The sequence below is a fragment of the Anabrus simplex genome, chromosome 8 (genome assembly GCF_040414725.1).
Source record: "Anabrus simplex isolate iqAnaSimp1 chromosome 8, ASM4041472v1, whole genome shotgun sequence".
Classification (NCBI taxonomy): domain Eukaryota; kingdom Metazoa; phylum Arthropoda; class Insecta; order Orthoptera; family Tettigoniidae; genus Anabrus; species Anabrus simplex.
In genome coordinates, this window is record NC_090272.1 from 139,780,364 (window position 1) to 139,800,707 (window position 20,344).

The 20,344-nt window shown below is 40.4% G+C and overlaps 1 protein-coding gene across 1 annotated transcript in view; it reads left to right on the forward strand.

The window, feature by feature from the left end:
* The window catches only part of LOC136879213 (cyclic GMP-AMP phosphodiesterase SMPDL3A), a 580,372-nt gene that overhangs the window by 167,601 nt on the left and 392,427 nt on the right, over positions 1–20,344 (forward strand). The window contains exon 4 of the mRNA XM_068229077.1: positions 1,703–1,708. Coding sequence (XP_068085178.1) covers positions 1,703–1,708 — 6 coding nt within the window. The remainder of the gene's footprint in view (positions 1–1,702; positions 1,709–20,344) is intronic.

Consider the following 20,344-nt stretch of genomic DNA (forward strand, 5'->3'; position numbering starts at 1 on the left):
TCTGAAGTGAAGGCCTCGACGCTCAGCCGGGGAAACAGATTCTCAGATTATTATATTATCATATGGAAATCTGCTTCGCCGGATTATATATAATGAGCCCATCTTATTTATTTATTTATTTATTTATTTATTTATTTATTTATTTATTTATTTATTTATTTATTTATTTATTTATTTATTTATTTATTTATTTATTTATTTATTATGGCCTCTGGGGTGGCCTGGTGGAGGTCTTTCAGGTAGACGATCTATAGGTGACCTAGGAGTCTATGAGGATGGGGACCTACCTAAGATTAATTCTAATGATTAACGCCCAGATCACGAGTCAGAGGAATTAACCAATGGAGGTAAAATCTCCGACCCAGCTTGGACCAAAGGCCGGCATGATAACCATATAACCATCAAAACGTCGACTCCGATCGAAGTAGCTGATTTATGACGGTCAGACAAAATTCTCCGCTCTCCACCGATCAATACCAGTGACAGGTGCGAGTGACTGACCCACTATTATTATTATTATTATTATTATTATTATTATTATTATTATTATTATTATTATTATTATTATTATTATTGTTACGGAGGTTTCCGTGGTAGGTAGAGGTGAAAGAAGGTGCGGGTGTGAATAGGTCTCCAGCTACGAAAGCAAAATTAATTTAAAATTTAACAAGGTTATATTTTCTTTTCAAAAACAAAGAAATAACAAGCATGGCAGGTACAAAGTAGCAAATCAAAAAGGGTAGTTACAATATTTACAGGAATCGGGCTTCGCGCCCTGATTTTACACAGCTTGGGCAATCAGCTCAGTTTTACCCCAAACACGAGTTTTAACAGAGGGGCAGAAAACCCCATTCATACCTAGGAGCCCTTGCTCCAAATTACACAGAGAAGCCTCCACGAGGCATACAACACTCACTTTTCAAAAGAGCTACTCGCTCTCAAAATTAAGCCTCTCCCAGGCCACACCGAACTCCACCTTCAAGTTGTCCTCACTGGACATAGACACAGGGGTAAAATACCCAACCTACTGAGGTCTATTAAAAAAAAGGGCAATTACATGACCTCTAAAATAACAATTTGAGAGGAGGCGATCTTGCACTCCTAATACACTTGTTTTTAAAAACCTAATCTGGCTCTAGGCCACTAATGCAAGGGCTAATCCCATACTACCGAGGTGACTTTAGAAAAGAGCAATTTGTTTTACATTAACGAAGAATAGGTTGAGAAAATAAGTTCACCTCAAGACAATGTGAGTGGGAGCTCGAGAGGGTTAGCACTCCCTATCCCAATATGCAGCTTAAAAGAGAATAGAAGAAAAGATCGTTACATTTTAGGAAAAGGTTACATGGAGGAACGCTTCGCACCCGCCCCGAGAGTTAAACTGCTGAGCTAGCAAAGAAAGAATTTATTAATCGGCCATTACCTTATTGATGACCGCTGCCGAGGAAAGAGGCGCTTCCCGCCTCCTGCTATGTACTTTATACACTGAAAGATGGAACAGAAGTGGCCCGGAGACCCTAAGATCAGCAGTTTATATCCTCTCGCGGAAGGTTCTAGGCGTTAGGGGAATTAAAACACCCTCCCACAAACTTTTTATTGGCTCGGGTACAGAAACATATCCAAGTTGGGGGAAGATACATCGGATTGGTCGGAAATAACTCAAAGAAATTCAGGATTGGTTAAATGCAAAACAAGGGGAAAGAGAGGGGTATACAGCCAACTTAAACAATAACTGAAAAAAAATTTAGCAAAGACAAACATTTGAAATAAAAATTTCTCCAACAAAATAGTTCTTTGACTTCGCACTAGGTTGCACTATTGTTGATCTTCAGTAGTGTCCTCTAGAAGAGAAAGTTCACACTTCTTACTTCAAGCGAAACAAAACCACATCAAAAATGACACAGTTCAAAAACTCAAAATTTTCCACGTGGTGACATCTTCTGAGAAAGTAGAGAATTAATAGCGTAGATAAAGTTCAGACTTCCTCCAGCAGAGGAGTTTCAACAGGCGCACATTTTAAATTAGCGGAGTGGAGGTGTACCGCCCGGTACAATTATTATTATTATTATTCCACACTAGGAATGAATGTGCACTAGGCTATAATAACTGCACGAAATTATTGAATTATTAATGTGTTATTGCGAATTAAAAATACTTCAATAGGGTGATTTGAAGGGAGGGCAGCTCGCATATTATCACGTTATTGTTGCCATTGTAATAATAATTTCGTGTGGCTATTTCTAGCTTGGTGCAGGCCTTGTAAGGTACACCCTCCGACGAAGGTGGCTAGCGTTTGCTCTGTATGAGAAATTGCGTGATCATTTGGCGGATGACAGTCTTACGTGTGATATATGAGTTGTAAGGACTTTGGGAACTGTACAAGCACCCAATTCCAGAAGCAAGGGAATCAACTACTGAAGATTAAAATCGCTCGACCTGGCCGAGAATCGAACTCGGGGTCCCGATGACCGAAAACCAAGATACCACTCAGCCATAGATACCCTCCCATTTTCAAATATATCGGGTATTCGCTATGTGATAATATTTCAGCTTAGAACTCTGACCACCGGGTGAGTTGGCCGTGCGGTTAGGAGCGCGCAGCTGTGAGCTTGCATCCAGAAGATAGTGGGTTCGAACCCCACTGTCAGCAGCCCTGAAGATGGTTTTCCGTAGTTTCCCATTTTCACACCAGGCAAATGCTGAGGCTGTACCTTAATTAAGGCCACGGCCGCTTCCTTCCCATTCCTAGGCCTTGCCTATCCCATCGTCGACATAAGACCTATCTGTGTCGGTGAGACGTAAAACAAATAGAAAAAAAAAAGAACTCTGGCCGGAAAGGTTCTGTCATCTCAGGTTCTGTATTGCATGAACAAAGAATTTTTGTCCTAAGTGATACATGTGCTGCTGGTCAGTATTTCTTTTTCTAACATTGTCACATAGCGGTATTTCAGGGCTCAAAGACCAATGTAGGCTTGCATGTAGGAGAATGTAGGTCCAAACTCAATCGTTAGCGACACTGAATTGGTTTTCCGTGCTTACCTATTTTCATACCAGACAAATGCCATGGTAAAACAATAAAGCACAGATTAAATGAAAACCGAACACCTTCCATAACACACATTCCACGCGAAAGGTGGCAACACTCTTGTTACCTATCGCTGTGGTAGGAGAACTGGATAATGACAACTCCAGTTCTGAAGGTTTCATCATCCAGCAATTAGATTTGAGACCAACGAAAACCTGCCAGAAGATTTCGATACGGAAAAAATAAGAATTTATGAAGAAACTGTGGACTTCTATAAGCAAAAGTATAAGCTCTTATCCATCTCTGTAATCGGCTTGATGTTGGGTACTCCAGAAACCATACCTAAACTTTTTGTGAACTTCTGCAATATCTTTGGGATGATCTATAGCGTCGCCATTACCACACTCAAGAAGTCGATCATGATATTCAAGAACCATTCTTGCGGACCTGAAATGTTTGACGTGCCTCACTCTTTTGTCTACTCTTGACTTCATACTGTCTCGTGTATCTACTGTATCCATTATTGTTGTTACGGGGGCTCTTTGTCCTTGGACAACCTGCAGCTGTTGGAAGAAGATTGTATAATAAATAATTTGTTGGGTTATGTCTTTGTTGGTGCGCGGACTTGTCTAGTGTGTTCTTCCAGCTGTGGAAATGGAGGCAAGCAAAGAAGAGCAGAGAAATGTGGTTCGTTTTCTGGTGGCTGAGGGTGCCAGAGTATGCGAAACTCATCGTCGCATGCCTGCTGTGTATGGCGAACACTGTATGTCCATGTCGAGTGTGCACGAGTGGGATAGAAGATTCCGAGAAGGGCGCATACCACTACCCAGGACAGGGCCATCCAGCCATTACTCCTGATGTGACAGGGCGGATTGTTGGCCTTATCGACGAAACACAGAGGAAGAAATTCGTGTTCATGTAGGCATTAGCCATGGCTTCGTGCAGGCCATTATCAAAGATCACTTGCATTTCCGCAAAATTTGCAAACAGTGGGTTCCACATCAACCGGCGAAGGCCACGCTTCATCGATTTGTTTGCAAATCACTTCAACATCTTCCGTACAGCCCGGATCTTTCACTTTGTGATCTTGACATTTTTTACATTCGTGGACGTCGGTTTCATTCGGACGAGGAAGGAGTAATGGCTCGGTGGTCCGTCCTGGGCACTGCTGTGCGTCCTCATCGGAATCTTCCTTGCCACTTGTGGATCCGTGAGCGACCTACCACTTTCTACAAAACTGGAACTGATCGTCTTGTCTCCCAGTGGGATAAACGTATTAACGCTTTTGGGCAATTACTTTTGAATTTAAAAGAATATATGGTCACGTTGTAGCAGGTGTTCGGTTTTCATTGGACTGCGCCGTATATAATTACGCCATAGTAACTACCTTCGCAGTCCAAGCTCTTTTCCATTCTGTGTCAGCGGATCATTGAATTACTATCAAAAGAAAATAAAATGAAATGAAATGAAATGAAATGAAATGAATCGTCAAATGGAGTAAGGTATTATCACATTCATTGAGTTAATTTTCTGACGAAGTGAGTTAGCTGTGCGATTCCGATCGTTTAAGTGTGAACTTGCATTCAGGTAATGGTAGCTTCGAATCTCACCGTCGGCGGCCTTCAAGATGCTTTACCGCACTGTTCCATCTTCACACCAGGCAAATGCTAGGTCTGTACCTCATTTAAGGCCACGGTCGCTTTCTTCCCATTCCTAGCGCTGTCGTATCCCATCTCCACGATAAGATCAGTTTGAATCGGTGTGACGTAAAATCAATTGCAAAATACATAAAACGGAACAACACGACAACAAGCTGTTTATCACGCAACGAATGTGTATAGAGCAGCCTTTATATTGCCTTTGGTCTCCTCCGATGTCTCACAATTAGCGTTGCGGCTTCTGGTGGTATTTTTACTGTATTATTATAATAATAGAACGCCCTGATGATATCAACTGCGTAGCCACTCAATTTCCATCCGGAGAACTGAGGATCGAATTCTGGTCGATCCTGAGTCGATACCTTCATCTCGAAAATTACGTGATCAGTAAGGGATTCCTATCTTAAAGCCCCGACCTAAACTCAACTGGTGCCTCTAGTGATTATAGAAGTACATAGGATAAAATAAATAATAATAATTATTATTATTATTATTATTATTATTATTATTATTATTATTATTATTATTATTATTATTATTTTAACGACCTGTGGCAGCAAGTATACGGCAAGCTGAATATTTCCTACATAATAATATGTGATGGTCTGGTGCCTCGGCAGAAAAATCATTGTAGCTCCCTTAAGTTCAGAGATTCCCTGTTTCTATTCCCAGCTGGGTCGGGGGTTTTAGCAGAATATATATACCATATCCGCACAAAGTCAGAAAGGACACCTGGAGGTAAAACTGGGCCAGAATGACTCAGATAGTGTCCTTGATCCTACTGAGAGATGAAAAATGCGGCAGAGAAAGAAATATTATTATTATTAGTTCATTTCATTAACTCTTAAAAATTTCACTATATTATAATTCTAGCTGCTTCAATATATACGTGAATCGTATGTGGATGTAGTATCATTTATATTGACTTTAAACTCCTCAAATATCAAGAAGTAATGTATCACGATTAGCTGTGTGGCTAACAGAGCTTCTGGAGGTATTAATAACTCCCAGAGAGGCTAAAGGCTAGTAGAAAGGACATTAGTATAGGATTACGAGGCTGGTCTAACCGCTCGTCTTTTGAGTTCAGATTAGTTCGCTGTTGATCTTCAGACTAAGGGAAGTCCATGTAAAGCAGTAATTCCCCGTGTTCACGTGACTGCTAGGGATTCAGATATAGCAGTCAATAGAAGACTGGAAACGCTGAGCATCTGTGTAGAGAAGATTTCGAAAAAATGTTTAATTATAATGTATTACATTTATATTCTAATACATTCAATAGGATTCTGATACATAATAATAATAATAATAATAATAATAATAATAATAATAATAATAATAATAATAATAATAATTTATTGAACAGTGACTTGGCTGAATTATCAGCGCAGCAGTCTTTGGTTCAAAGAATACTAGGTTTGATTCATACAAGGGCTGGAATTTAAGCTACGTCTGGTTAATTCCTTCAGTCTGGGAGTAGGTAGTTTTTAAATATAGGCAGCTCTTCATGTATACAAAATATACCACACTTCCAACCACCGGGGAGATAAGCAATACGAAGGCAATTCGGCCATAAAACTCAACCAAAGCCACATGTGCTATACAGACCACATCGGAATATAAACATAAAGTGGAAACAGAAGAAGAATAAGAAGAAAGAGTGGCAAAAGTGTGACTAGATTCTTTCCAAACCCATTTTTGGAGCTTTTACCTTCGCCCTCTGGGAGCCTTGAACTTGGCAGCGTAGGATGACAACCAAGAGAATCGAAGGAGTGTCTAGTATTGTTTCCACTCTTTTCTGCCAGCCTTGGTTCCTTAACGAAGAAACACAACTGTGGCGACCATCCTCTGTTAACACCAATCAGAGAGAAATAAATTGAAGGGGTACGCAACTTCGAATAAGGAAGGTATCAGCCAAAAGAATGCAAAGGCCGTGAAGGGCGTGGAAATGAAAGAATCCCAAGAGGAAGCGTGCCTGCCTCTTACCCGGAGGCCCCGTGTTCGATTCCCGGCCAGGTCAGGGATTTTTACCTGGACCTGAGGGCTTGTTTCGAGGTCCACTCAGCCTACGTGATTAGAATTGACGGTGAGATAGCGGCCCCGGTCTCGAAAGCCAAGAATAAAGGCCGAGAGGATTCGTAGTGCTGACCACACGATACCTCGTAATCTACAGGCCTTCGGGCTGAGCAGCGGTCGCTTGGTAGGCTAAGGCCCTTCAAGGGCTGTAGTGCCATGGGGGAGATAAGGGCTCGAAAACGTAATAATATCGGGGTCGGTAAAGTTGACTAAGAAAGGTAGGATAGGATAGATAAAAAAGAGGAACCTGACACAAGTAAGTGGAAGGAATGCCGGGACTCATCTAACGGCCCCGTGGCCGCCAAGAACGCTCCAAAGCTAAGAGCCGTTAAGCCCCTGTTAGTCGCCTCTTACGAAAAGCGGGGATTTCTGAGCATCTGTTCGCAGAAGGTTGAGGACCATTACAGTTGAAATTCAGGCGACGAACTATTAGGTAATCGGAGGTTCCGCGCGTATCGCTTGTATGTTTTCTTCTATTTTATGAGTTGTACCAGACTGCATTTGTCATTTTCGAAGATGCGGCAGAAATAGGTTGTTTTCCTGTGGTTTGCGGGAGTTTAGACTTCACAAGATTGTTTTGACACGACAGAGTACCTCCTTCAAAATGATATCATGGGGTCGGTTGGTCGGTCGGTTTATGGAGGAAGTCTTTAGTGGCCATCCTGCGACACCGTAAAATAGCACTGGTAACACACAACACTTCACCACACACAAACTAGTTTCGAATCAGAATTCACGGTTGCACTTAACACGTTTCAAATTCTGAAACACGTTTCTTGCAATGTCAACTACAATATTTGGATCCCGTTCTCGTGTTAGCCACCATTCTAGATATTTGAAATTTAACTCCTTTTCAATGATGATGATTGTTACGGAGTTTTGTGGATGTGCAGAGGTGAAAGAAGGTGCGGGGGTGAACAGGTCTCAAAATACGAAATTAAAGTTAAGATAAAATTTAACAAGGTTATATTTTCTTTTCAAGATTAAGAAATAACAAATAGAACAGGTACTCTAGTTGTTTTTTGCTAGTTGTTTTTTTACGTCGCACCGACACAGATAGGTCTTACGGCGACGATGGGACAGGAAAGGGCTAGGAGTGGGAAGGAAGCGGCCGTGGCCTTAATTAAGGTGTGAAAATGGGAAACCACGGAAAACCATTTTCAGGGCTGCCGACAGTGGGGTTCGAACCTACTATCTCCCGAATACTGGATACTGGCCGCACTTAAGCGACTGCAGCTATCGAGCTCGGTGAACAGGTACTCAGTAGCCGAAACACAAATCGATAATGTACAATTACAGAGTTGCAGAATTTGGGCTCCGAGAGCCAGACACACAATTCTTGAGCTATAAGCCCAACTTTACGATATACAGAATTCAACAAAGGGGCAGAAGACCCCAATCATGCCCAGGAGCACTTGCTCCCAATTACACAGTAAAGCCTCCTCGAGGCGCGCAGAAAACAAACTTTTAGAAAGAGCAACCCGCTCTTAAGTTCCAGCCTATCAAAGGCCACACCAAACTCCACGTTCAAGCTGTCCTCCAAGGACATATACACAGGGGTAAAAATACCCAACCTACTGAGGCCTATTCAGTAAAAAAACAGGTTAATTACATGGCCTCTAAAATACCAACTTGAGAGAAGGCGTTCTTGCACTCCTAATACACTTTATTTAAAACCTACTTGGCGCTAGGCCTATAATGCAAGGGCTAATCCCATACTAAAAAGTTGACTTAAAGAAGGAGACAATTTACATTATGTTAAGGAAGAAACGGTTGTGAAAATAAGTTCACCTCAACGCAAAATGAGAGGGAGCTCGAGAGGGTTAAGCACTCTCTATCCCAATATGTAGTTTAAAAAGATAGAATTGATACCAAGTGTCTTTACATTTTAAAGGAAGTTACATGGTAAAAGGCTTCGGACCTGCCCCGAGAGTTAAACTGCTGAGCTAACAAGAAAAGAAGTTATTAAAAGGCCATTACCTGGAGGTTGAACTGCTGCCCGAAGAAGGAGGCGCTTCCCGCCCCCTGCTACGTACTTTACACACTGATAGATGTTACTGAAGTGGCCCGGAGACCCGAAAATCAGCAGTTTATATACCCTCGTGGAAAGTTCGAGGCGTTTCAGGAATGAGAGCACCCGCCCACAATCATTTTATTGGCTAACAACGAAAACCCCTACACTAGATGAAGAAGAAACACATTATTGGTGGAAAATTAATTACAGAAATTCCTTATTGGTCGAATACAAAACTGGCGGAAAGAAAGGGTTAATATTGCCAACTTAAACAATAACAAAGAACAAACTTATGAATTCAAAATTTCTCCAAAAACCCAGTTCTTTCACTTCGCACTAGGGTGCATAATTGTAGTCCTTCAGTAGTGCCATCTGGAAGAGAATGTCCACACTTCTGACTACAAGCAAAACAAAAATACATCGAAAAAGACCCAGTTCAGAAACTTCAAAATTTACAAGTAGGGACATCTTCTGAGACACTTGAGAGTTAACACAGTAGATAAAGTTCAGACTTCCTCCAGTAGAGGAGTTTCAACTGGCGCAGAGTTTGAATTAGCGGAGCGGAGGTGTACCACCCGGTACAATGATATTAATAATAATAATAATAATAATAATAATAATAATAATAATAATAATAATAATAATAATAATAATAATATCCACAGCCTGTTTCCAGTCGTTTGGCCGGATCAGGAATGCAATGAATGAAGCTTTCATCTAGTGGCGAGGATAGTAACTGTGCCAACTGCCGAATCCTGTCGCACTTCTCTGAAGCAATAATTAATGACTGACAGATTAAATGACATTGGAGATTGTTGCTATACTGAAAGATAACAGAGAAAACTGGAGTACCCGGAGGAAAACCTGTCCCGCGTCCGCCTTGTCCAGCACATATCTCATATGGAGTGACGGGGAGAGGCCGACGCGCTGCCCAGTCCCCGAGCCAAGGGAATTGAGAGTTTAAAAGTGAAATATTCGAGTCCGTCGGCAATTGAACCCAGGCCCCTAAAACTTTTAGGTGAAGGTTCTGATCAGTCAGACTTGGACCCAGACCCTTGGAGGCGTGCTGGCATTCGGTCCAGAGGATCACGGGTTCGATTCCCACCCGGGTCTGGGATTTTAACCTTCATCGGTTAATTCCGATGGCTTGGGGTCTGGGTGTGTGCGCGCCATCGTCATCATTAAAATTCAGCATAGGGGCCTCATCCCCATAGACGCGCACGTCGCGTTTACGCCGTCAACTCGAAAAACCAGCACTAGGCCACGAAATAATAATAATAATAATAATAATAATAATAATAATAATAATGTTAGTCTAGTATAGCCGTTGTACGGCAGAACTCTCGATGAGTGTGAGTGGCATATTCCGTGTATGAAAAACTGCGTGTTATTGTGGTGGGTAGTGTTGTGTGTGGTGTATGAGTTGCAGGCATGTTGGAGAGAACACAAACATCCAGTATCCATGCCAAGGAAATGAACCATTTTGGGTTAAAATCTACGACGCTGCCAGGAATCGAACCTGGGTCCTTCTGAATAGAAAGCGACTACGTTGACTATTCAACCAAGGAGCCGGACCTTTCTTTACATTTGCATTATTAACATAATATTCCCTTCCTTTCAATCTTCCTTACCGAAGTGCTGTGAAATATTTTAAGCTGCCAGTTTCATTATATTATCGCCTTCACTATGTATTATAACACTCATTTTCTGTAATAACCTACCTCCTCAGGTTAAATTGAGATAGTTTCCACCTATTCAATACTTTATTTGCCCTGCATTTACGTAGAACTAACACATTATATTACAATTTAGGACATGTTTCGTCTTGTATATAAGACATCTTGAACTATTAATTTATTTAATTGACATACCCTGATAGATCCTGTAAATAACACACTTTAAAATGGCATTTAAAACATTTAAGTCACTGGTGTTTGTTTACTGGCCATGATTAGCAACGTCTCTTCTTCTAATTTAAAAAATTCTTACAGTTGTCACAGCTGTCGTAAAATGGTGTGTTATGATCTATTTTTAAGCTTAAAAACCTCTTAATATGTGTGCTACTGTTACTTACTTTGTTATAAGCAAACACCAGTCTCTTAAATGTTTTAAAATATATTCCAAATGTTACTTTTAGGATCTATTGTCTACGTCATTTTTAATTATTAGCTGAAGGTGTCATATATAATATGAAACATGTCCTAAATTGTAATATATTGTGTCAGTCGTTGGTAAAATTAGGGCAAATAAAGTATACAATAGGTGGAAACTCTCTTTCAATTTAATTTGATTGGAGTTCAATACGGATTCAATTATGAAGTTTATAAACTGTCTACCTTCTCAGTACATGATCAAACGCGAATTACTATTCTAGATTGTTGTATTAACAGCATGAAAACACACGAGGCAGTTTCGTAGACTGCTGTCATCTTTTAGAACATGATCCCAGGCGGTGATAAAGGTTACGATTGTTCACTGCTATATTCTTGTCTCAAAGCAGTTTAGTGCCTTTAGTCGTATTAGATATCAAAGCTGCAGTAGATAAGTCTGTGATCATAATCAAGAGCTGTGTGTGTTTACGTTACAGACCTCTGTCGGCTTGCCTGATAGGTAAAGTGAGCAGTGGAGCTTTGCTCTGTACAGGCGAACCCATACACACCGTAAAAAGGAGAGCGAATTTGTGTGCAAGGAAACAATAGTGACAGAGTAAGATACGGTTATAGCCGGAAGGGAAGGCTCCTGTTACGGCTGAACTGGATTTCTGTTACACCAGCCATGGTGGAGTAGCGACACCTGGGGGACTACACTCCAAATATCCGACATGAGAATAGCTTGTGGGGCTGCGTAAAATACCTGATAATATTATCAGGAGAGTATTTAAATGAAGGTGGGTGATACGGTTGGACAAAAGTAAACAAGGAAAACCTGTTTGGAAGGAAGAAAATAAAGAATATGCATCACATGTATCTTTTGTAGTGTAGCCCGTCGTAAAATCTTAAACCCTTTACCGTCCAGGGTTGGTTTTTCCCTCGGACTCAGCGAGGAATCTCACTTCTACCGCCTCAATAGCAGTGTCCTGGAGCGTGAAACATTGGGTCGGGCGATAAAACTGGGGTGGAGGACCAGTACCTCGCCCAGGCTGCCACGCCTGCTATGCTGAACAGGGGCCTTGTTTGGGCGCAACTTGCATTTTAAAACTAAATTTTTCAATTTATCAGCCCTTCCTTATTTTGCTTTACTCTCTCTATTTAATAAGCCTAAGTTATTCAAAATTCTGGAGATTTTCTTTCTTTTTTTTAAATTTGTCTGTACAAGCCTCTGATCTATAATTCTACAACTTCAAAGCAACAGTGAAGTCTAGCAATGTACCCGATCCATCCATATTACAACACCAGTTTCACCAGCAAACCTCTACCAAGATTAATCAGGCAGTAACGGCGTGGTTGCTTTATCCTAAAGGACGTGGATTCCATTCCCTTTAAGAAAGTCGAGAAACTTACGAACGAGACGTTTACTATTGGGAAGCCGTATGGTCCGAGGTTCAGTCAGGGTACTTCAGGAGTTCATGCGGAGAAAAAATGGCGGCTGGAAATAGAGCTAATCGCTCTATTCCATTTAGAGCCGGGGATAATGCTACAGATATCTTTGATTTCCAATTCTTCAGGCATCTCAGTTACCTGCATTGAAATGGCATAGAATTTTTCATTGATTTTATTGATAATTTTATTGAAAAAATAAATGGCGTATGGCTTTTAGTGCCGGGAGTGTCCGAGGACAAGTTCGGCTCGCCAGATGCAGGCCTTTCGATGTGACTCCCGTAGGCGACCTGCGCGTCGTGATGAGGATGAAATGATGATGAAGACGACACGTACACCCAGCCCCTGTGCCAGCGAAATTAACCAATTAAGGTTAAAATTCCCGACCCTGCCGGGAATCGAACCCAGGACGCCTGTGACCAAAGACCAGCACGCTAACCATTTAGCCATGGAGCCGGACGATAATTTCATTGATAATGCATTTAACATTTTGACAAACTCAAATTCTAGTAAGTCAAAATAATTTTATAAGTGCTGAATAAATCATTAGGTTGCCCGGTTAGAGAAAATAAGGGAATTTGAGTATGAAAAATATAAAATCTGTCGTTGGTCTGTGATGTCAGAGTTGCGAGAGAATATCCCATTAGAAGGTACGATTCTTCAAATCTGGAAACCTTTCGGAAAGAAGTAGAAATTATGCCATTGTACGATATATTGCAAAAGAAGTTGATAATATTGTTGATAAAATCAAGGATATGACCAAAATATTTATCATGACTAATCTCCGATATAAAACAGCAAGCAATTTTATTTTCTACCGGTTTAACTTCACTCTAACACGTCGTAGGTTTTCGGCGAACAAATGGGTAAGTGTTGATGGGCCCAGAAATGTAGGAGATGTGATCTTCATTAAGATACAGCTCCAACATTTGTCTGGTGTGAAAATGGGAGAACACTGAAAACCTTGTTCAGGGCTACCGATAGTGGGATTCAAACCCACCATCTCCCGAAAGTAAACTCACAGCAACGTGACGCTTACCTCGCGCCCAATTTGCTCGCTGCAAAATAATTTGAACTACTGAAATTGCACTGCAAAATGAAAAGGAGATCATGATTTTAACCCCTCTTGCTTTTAAACAATCTATCCATATATTCAGCTTATGTGTAACTTCTCCCTCTCTGCATCCACGAGGTCAAGCTATGACACATTAAAAAGACAGTGAGCATAAAGAGGATGTATTACCGCACCGTGGAGGTTAGCTGTGCGCTGCAGTGACAGTTTTATGACCGTCCGGTCATCAGTACTAATTGCCAATTACCATATCGTACGTAAGTACCTGTTCACAATAATTACAGCACAGCACACCAAGGGATTTTCTTCCAACATGATAATACTGGACAAAACTACCACAAGAAATCCTATGTTTTACTACAGAAAATGTCAGTCGCATCAATCGAACACTACAATAATCCAGTGTCGTCAAATACGACTCCTCACTACGTCGTTGTTTAAAGGAGAGGAGACTCGGTTAAATGCCAATATTAAGGCGAAATTGGAGGTGGTGGTGGTGGTGGTGGTGGTGATTATTCTTTTAAGAGGAAGTACAACTAGAAAACCATCCTCTACATAACGTTAATCAGAGAGAAAAAATGGAAGGGTCTGACACTTCGAAAAATGAAGATATCGGACAAAGGAAGACAACGGCCACGAAGGGCATGAAAATGAAAGACTCCCTAGGCCTCGAGGCTCGTCGGGGTTGGAAAAGAACAAGTGTTGGTCAAGAGAGGTCGGAAAGGATAGATGAAAGTGAGGAGCCTGGCACAAGTAAGTGGAAGCAATTCAAGGACTCAACTAATGGCCCCGTGGTTGCCAATCCACGCTCCAAAATTCAGAGCCGCTGGGGCCCCTTCTAGTCGCCTCTTACAACAGGCAGGGAATACCGTGGGTGTTATTCTACCGCCCCGACCCACAAGGGAGAAATTGGAAAGTATGACGCCTTTTGAGAATGACTATCAAAATGACTATCAAAATTATAATACTTGAACAACTGTTACTTTGTTAAGTATTTTAATATAGCATCGCAATTTTCATCCGTCTCTGTGGTGTAGTGGTTAGTGTGTTTAGCTGTCATCTTCCAAAGCCCGAATTCGTTCCCTGGCTCTACCACGAAATTTGAAAAGTGGAACGAGGACTGGAATGGGATCCGCTCAGCCTTGGGAGGTCAGCTGAGTAGAGGGGTTCGATTCACAACTCAGCCATCCTCGAAGTGGTTTTCCGTGGTTTCCTCGCTTCTGCTCCTGGCAAATGCTGGTTGATACCTAACTTAAGGCCATGGCCGCTTCCTTGCCTATCCCTTCCAATCTCCCCATCTCCCAAAACTGTTTAGGCCTCCTGGGAGAAATCCTGGTCCTCCTCTCCCGTCGTATCCCCAACCAAACATCTCACGCTGAAGGACACTGCCCTTGAGGCGGTAGAGGTGAGATTCCTCACTGAGTCCGGGAGAAAAACCAAACCTGGTGGGCAAACGGATTAAATAAATAAATAAATAAATAAATAAATAAATAAATAAATAAATAAATAAATAAATAAATAAATAAATAAATAACAATTTTTCATTTCAATTCATCCACTTAGTTTTAATTGTATTAATTTGGCTAAATCCATAGCAGTCTGGTAATTCTGCAGCACGTTAGGTCAAACCGCTGTTGTCCGTCAATTCATTGCCAAGAACACTGCAAATAATACTACGTAAATGACTGAACGAGTTGACCGTGTGGTTAGGATCGCTTTGTTCTAGGATTCCATTCGTGAGATATTGGGTTCGAATCCCACCTTCGGCTGTCCTGAAGATGGTTTTCCGTGGTTTCCCATTTTCAAACTAGGTAAGTGTTGGGGATTACCTTAATTAATCCCACGGCCACTTCCTTCCCAATCCTAGCCCTTTTCCATCCTTCCGTCGCCGAATACCGTCAATGTGCTAGTGCAAAGTTAAATAACTAGCAAAAATTCCTACTTAAAAGTAGTAATAAATATTTCAGAAGTACTCCCTTTGAGGAAACCTGCCTTCCAAACACAGCAAACAGGATAAGTAGTCAAGTTTCTTCTTGCTACAGCTAAAGAGGTCCACTGCACAATTTACAAAATCTATGTATATAAAATATCATTTCCTGATTGATTGATTGATTGATTGATTGATTGATTGATTGATTGATTGATTGATTGATTGATTGATTCATTCATTCATTCATCCTTCATTCATTCATTCATTCATTCATTCATTCATTCATTCATCGCCGAGCCAAACCACTGGACACGAAGAAATGAAATTTTGAGGATACATTTATATTACAATGTGGGTGCTCACTAACGAAGGATTTTTGGATATTCCGTCGATGAAGGGGTGAAAAAGGGGGTGAATTTTTAAAATGAATGTATTTATATTTCAAAAATTTAACTGTTTAAAGACGTGAAAATTGGTACATGGAATCTCCTTTAAAAATAAGCAAACACTTTTTTTTTTTTTTTTTTTTTTTGCTTTCGGAGAATCCTCTTAAGGGGGTGAAAAAGAGGTTGAATTCCTTTTTATGAATACACTTATATACTCATGAAAATTGGCATTTGGAATCTCCTTTAAAAATAAGGAAACACGTACTTTTTTTTGGAAAATCACCTTAAGGGGGAGTAAACAGGCGAGAAAAAGTGGGGAATTTTTAAAATGAGTATATATACAATATATCTAAAAAACGTAACATGTCACAGACTTGAAAATTATTATTTGGAATCTCCTGTAAAACTAAATGAACACGCATAATTTGTTTTCTGAAAATCTACTTAAGGGCAAGTATTAAAGGGGTGAATTTTTAAAATGAGCAGATCTACAGTATATCTCAAAAACTTAACATGTCACAGACGTGAAATTTTATATTTTTTATCTTTTTAAAGGAACTTTTTTTAATAAAAAGCAATTAAGGGAGGGTAGAATGAACGGGGAAAAATGGGGTTGATTATGTTTATTAAGATACTGGTGTCTCCAAAACTGAAGATACTAGAGACGTGAAAATTGGTATCTGGATTCTCCTTTAAAAGTTAAGAAACATGTATTATTTTGTTTTCGGAAAATTAACTAACGGGAGGTTGTAAAAAGTCTGAAGAAGGGGTTGAATATTTCATGAGGATAGTTATATCTCAAAGACTGAAGATTTTACAAACTTAAAAATTTGTCTTTGGAATCTTAAAAATAAAGGAACACGTACTTTTTTGTTTTCGGAAAATGCACGTAAGGGGGTGGGGTGCGTGTAATGAAGTGAAGAAAGTGTTGAATTCCTTTTATGAGGATACTTATATATCAAATACTGAAGATGTTACAGACGTGAAAATTGGTATTTGAAATCTCCTGTAAAAGTTCAGGGACACGCATTACTTGTTTTCTGAAAATCCACTTAAGGGGAAGTGTTATTTTATTTATCTTTTCTTGGTAGTTTCTTTACGTCGCACCGGCACAGATAGGTCTTATGGCGACGATGGGAGAGGAAAGGCCTAGGAATGGGAAGGAAGCGGCCGTGGCCTTAATTAATTAAGAAACCACTGAAAACCATCTTCAGGGCTGCCGACAGTGGGGTTCCAACCCATTATCTCCCGGATGCGAGCTCACAGCTGCGCGCTCCTAACCGCACAGCCAACTCGCCTGCTGGGGGTGGAAGTGTTAACGGAGTGAATTTTTTAAATTAGCATAGCTATAATATATCTCAAAACTTAACATATTACAGACGTGAAAATTGGAATTTTTAATCTCTATTAATAAAATTACACGTAATTTTTGTTTTGCAAAAGACACTTAAGGGGCGGGAGTTGTGAAAATGACTGAAAAAGAGGTTGAATTATTTTTATGACAATACTTATATCTCAAAATATGAAGATGTTACAGATGTGAAAATTGGTATGTGGAATATCCTTTAAAATGAAGACACACGTTTTTTGTGGCGGGGAATGGGGTGGGGTGGAATCAACTTATCGCGGGGGGGGGGGGGATGTGTATTCAGTCCTCCCCACATCGACTTGACAGGCAGTAAGAATGGCCTCGTCCTCCACCTCCTATGCACTATTTTAATGCATAATTCCCTTCTCGATTCGACTAGCAGAAGACAGGGGAGCGTGCTTTTTCAAAACTCTTTTACCCGATTCTGTTTGTCAGTAGGCAAGGGTGTCTTCCATTATAAACAAATTTACCCATCTAAAATGTAGTGACGTTAGGGATAGTGGCCTGCTAATATAATGGAAACTCACCAACTCGGTGTGACTGGCAGTAAGCTGACTGGCATTAGAAAATGCGTCTGCCATTATAATGATAAAAATGCAACTCACTTTTGACTGACAGTAGAGAAGGTCCTTGCAAATGTAATAAAAGTTCCTCAAATGTATTCTATCTGATTGTAGGAAATGGGGTCTGCCATTATAATGAAACCTCCCCAAATCGATTTTGGTCGCGCATTAGGCAATGGAGCCTGCCGTTAAATGTAAATTACCAACTTCTTTGTGAATTGCAGTAGACAAGTGGACTTGCCGTTATAATCGCAATTCCGCAAATCACACTTACATTGGAAACAACGTCTGTGGATTTCACAATGCTGTTTCTCTGATAAAGCCAAGACACACGCAATTTAAAAAATCGTATTCACTTCATGTGCAGTATTTTACTTCGATGTCCGTATACAATGTAGAATACTGTAGCGAAGCACGGGTACAATGATGTGCTAATATATTTTAAATCCTAGGTGTGAAATAGGAAATATTTTTAACGTCCCACCCCTAAAGCGTTAAATGACGTTAGCTCCGTAAGCGAAATTATTCATTCCTCCGTAAACGTTTGACGTACAATGTTGTAATTTTACGAGAAGGGTCTTATTTTATTTCCTAGATGTAAAATAGCATATACTTCAAAATATGTCTCCCCTAAGGTGATTTAGATGGTGGTTGACTCTCAGAAACACAATAGATATTCTTCCTAAACCGTTTGAGGCATGAACTCAACTTTTGTTTATGAAGGGCGGTCATCTATATCCTATATGTTAATAAATATTTATAAACATTCACCCATTAAAAAGTATTTATTACTTCATTACTGTTCGACGTACAAAATCAAAATTTCACAGCTTGGTCGCTTTTATATCGTAGATGTTAAATAGGATAGGGTTTAAAGCATTCAAATGATTCCGTATGGGGTTCAAATGAGTGTGATGGTGGTTATTTTTGTTTTAAGTGGAAGTATAACTAGGCAACCATCCTGTATATAACGCTAATCAGAAAGAAAAATAGAAGGGATCCGATACTTCCAAAAATGAAGTTATCGGCCAAAGAAAAGCAAGGGCCACGAAGTGCATGAAAATGAAGGACTCCCTAAGCCTCGAGTGCTCTAGTTAATGTCGGAAAGGAACAAGAGCTGACAAGGGAGGTCGGATAGGATAGATTAAAATGAGAATCCAGGTACAGGTAAGTGGAAGCAGTTCCAGGACTCAGTTGAGGGCCCGGGGTCGCCAAATCTCACTCCCAAGTTAAGAACCGCTGGGGCTCTTTTAGTCACTTTTTACGACAGGTAGAGGATACCGTGAGTGTTATTCTACCCCCCACCCACCCACAGGGGGTTCCTTTCTCTCTGATTAGTGTTACATAGAGGATGGTTGCCTAGTTTATCACAAGAGTACAAGCTGTTCAGTGGACGTAATTACCCAACAAACCTGGCGCTGGGCTGAAGTTGTATGTCGGTTACTGCGGATATAGCAGATTCTCCCGTACACAATACTTACGAAATATCCGGAATAAATGACTCAGGCAGTTGATCGCTGGCTTTCAGGACATAAGGGACATAAGGTGGCAGGTTCATATTTCAGAATTTTTGTTCTTTTCCTATAAGAGATATCCATTACTTCTTCGGTGACGTCTAGGCTGTCAATGACATAATGTGTTGAAGAAGCAACCAGCTTTCCGGCTTTCAGTATACAATGAATGTATATACCTTGATCATACAGAGTTTACAGTTTAATGTCCAAATTCTGTATGTAGACAACTGAACGAGTTGGCCATGTGGTTAGCGTCATGGAGCTGTGAGCTTGCATTCGAGAGGTAGTGAGTTTGAATCCCTATGTCGACAGGCCTGAAGATGGTTTTCCGTGGTTTCCCGCTTTCGCGCCAAGAAAATGTATCTTAATTAAGGCCACGGCCGTTTTCTTCCCACTTCTAATCCTTTCCTATCCCATCGTCGCCATAAGACCTATCCGTATCGGTGCGACGTAAAGAAAATTGAAATGTATATTAGACCACTGCCACGAAATCCTCAATTTTTCCATCGCAAGCCCGCAGTGGACTCTTTGGCACTATGTGCTTCATTGTCTGTCTCCCAGCACCACAATCACAGCGAGAAGAGGAAAGCTTATTCCATTTATTCGACGAGTCAGCTTATTCACCATGAATAGTCCGGATTATATTCAGCTTGGACGAAATGCCTCTGGGCAGATCAAACCCAGGTACCTTCATGGTGATAGATGGCATGTCGCGGAATTCTAAAGGAACGGATAACCTCCAAACATATTCAGAAAAAACTCTTCTAAATATCTACGTAATATAAATAATAATAATAATAATAATAATAATAATAATAATAATAATAATAATAATAATAATAATAATTGTCTTTCTCTGTGCCCTCGTATTCTCTAACGTGAGCTAAAGTTTCAGGTATTGATTCTTTCCTACTACATTATGCAGAACAGAACTGGCCCAAGTGTTTGCGTGCTTTATTATGTTTCTAGCACGCTTATCAGGTGTAGTTAATGTATAAGCGTGCATTTATCTGTTGGCACTTCTATTATTCTGCTGCAATAATTTCATTCCTTGGAAGTAGGAGAAATATCGAAGCGATTAAAGTGCTGTTCACATTCTATAAACATCAGTCTTCTTCCTACTGTCCAGACTGTTCACTATTAAATCATAGTGTTTCCTTACTGGTATATCTTATTTTTTCTGAATTTGTTATTGATTTTATTA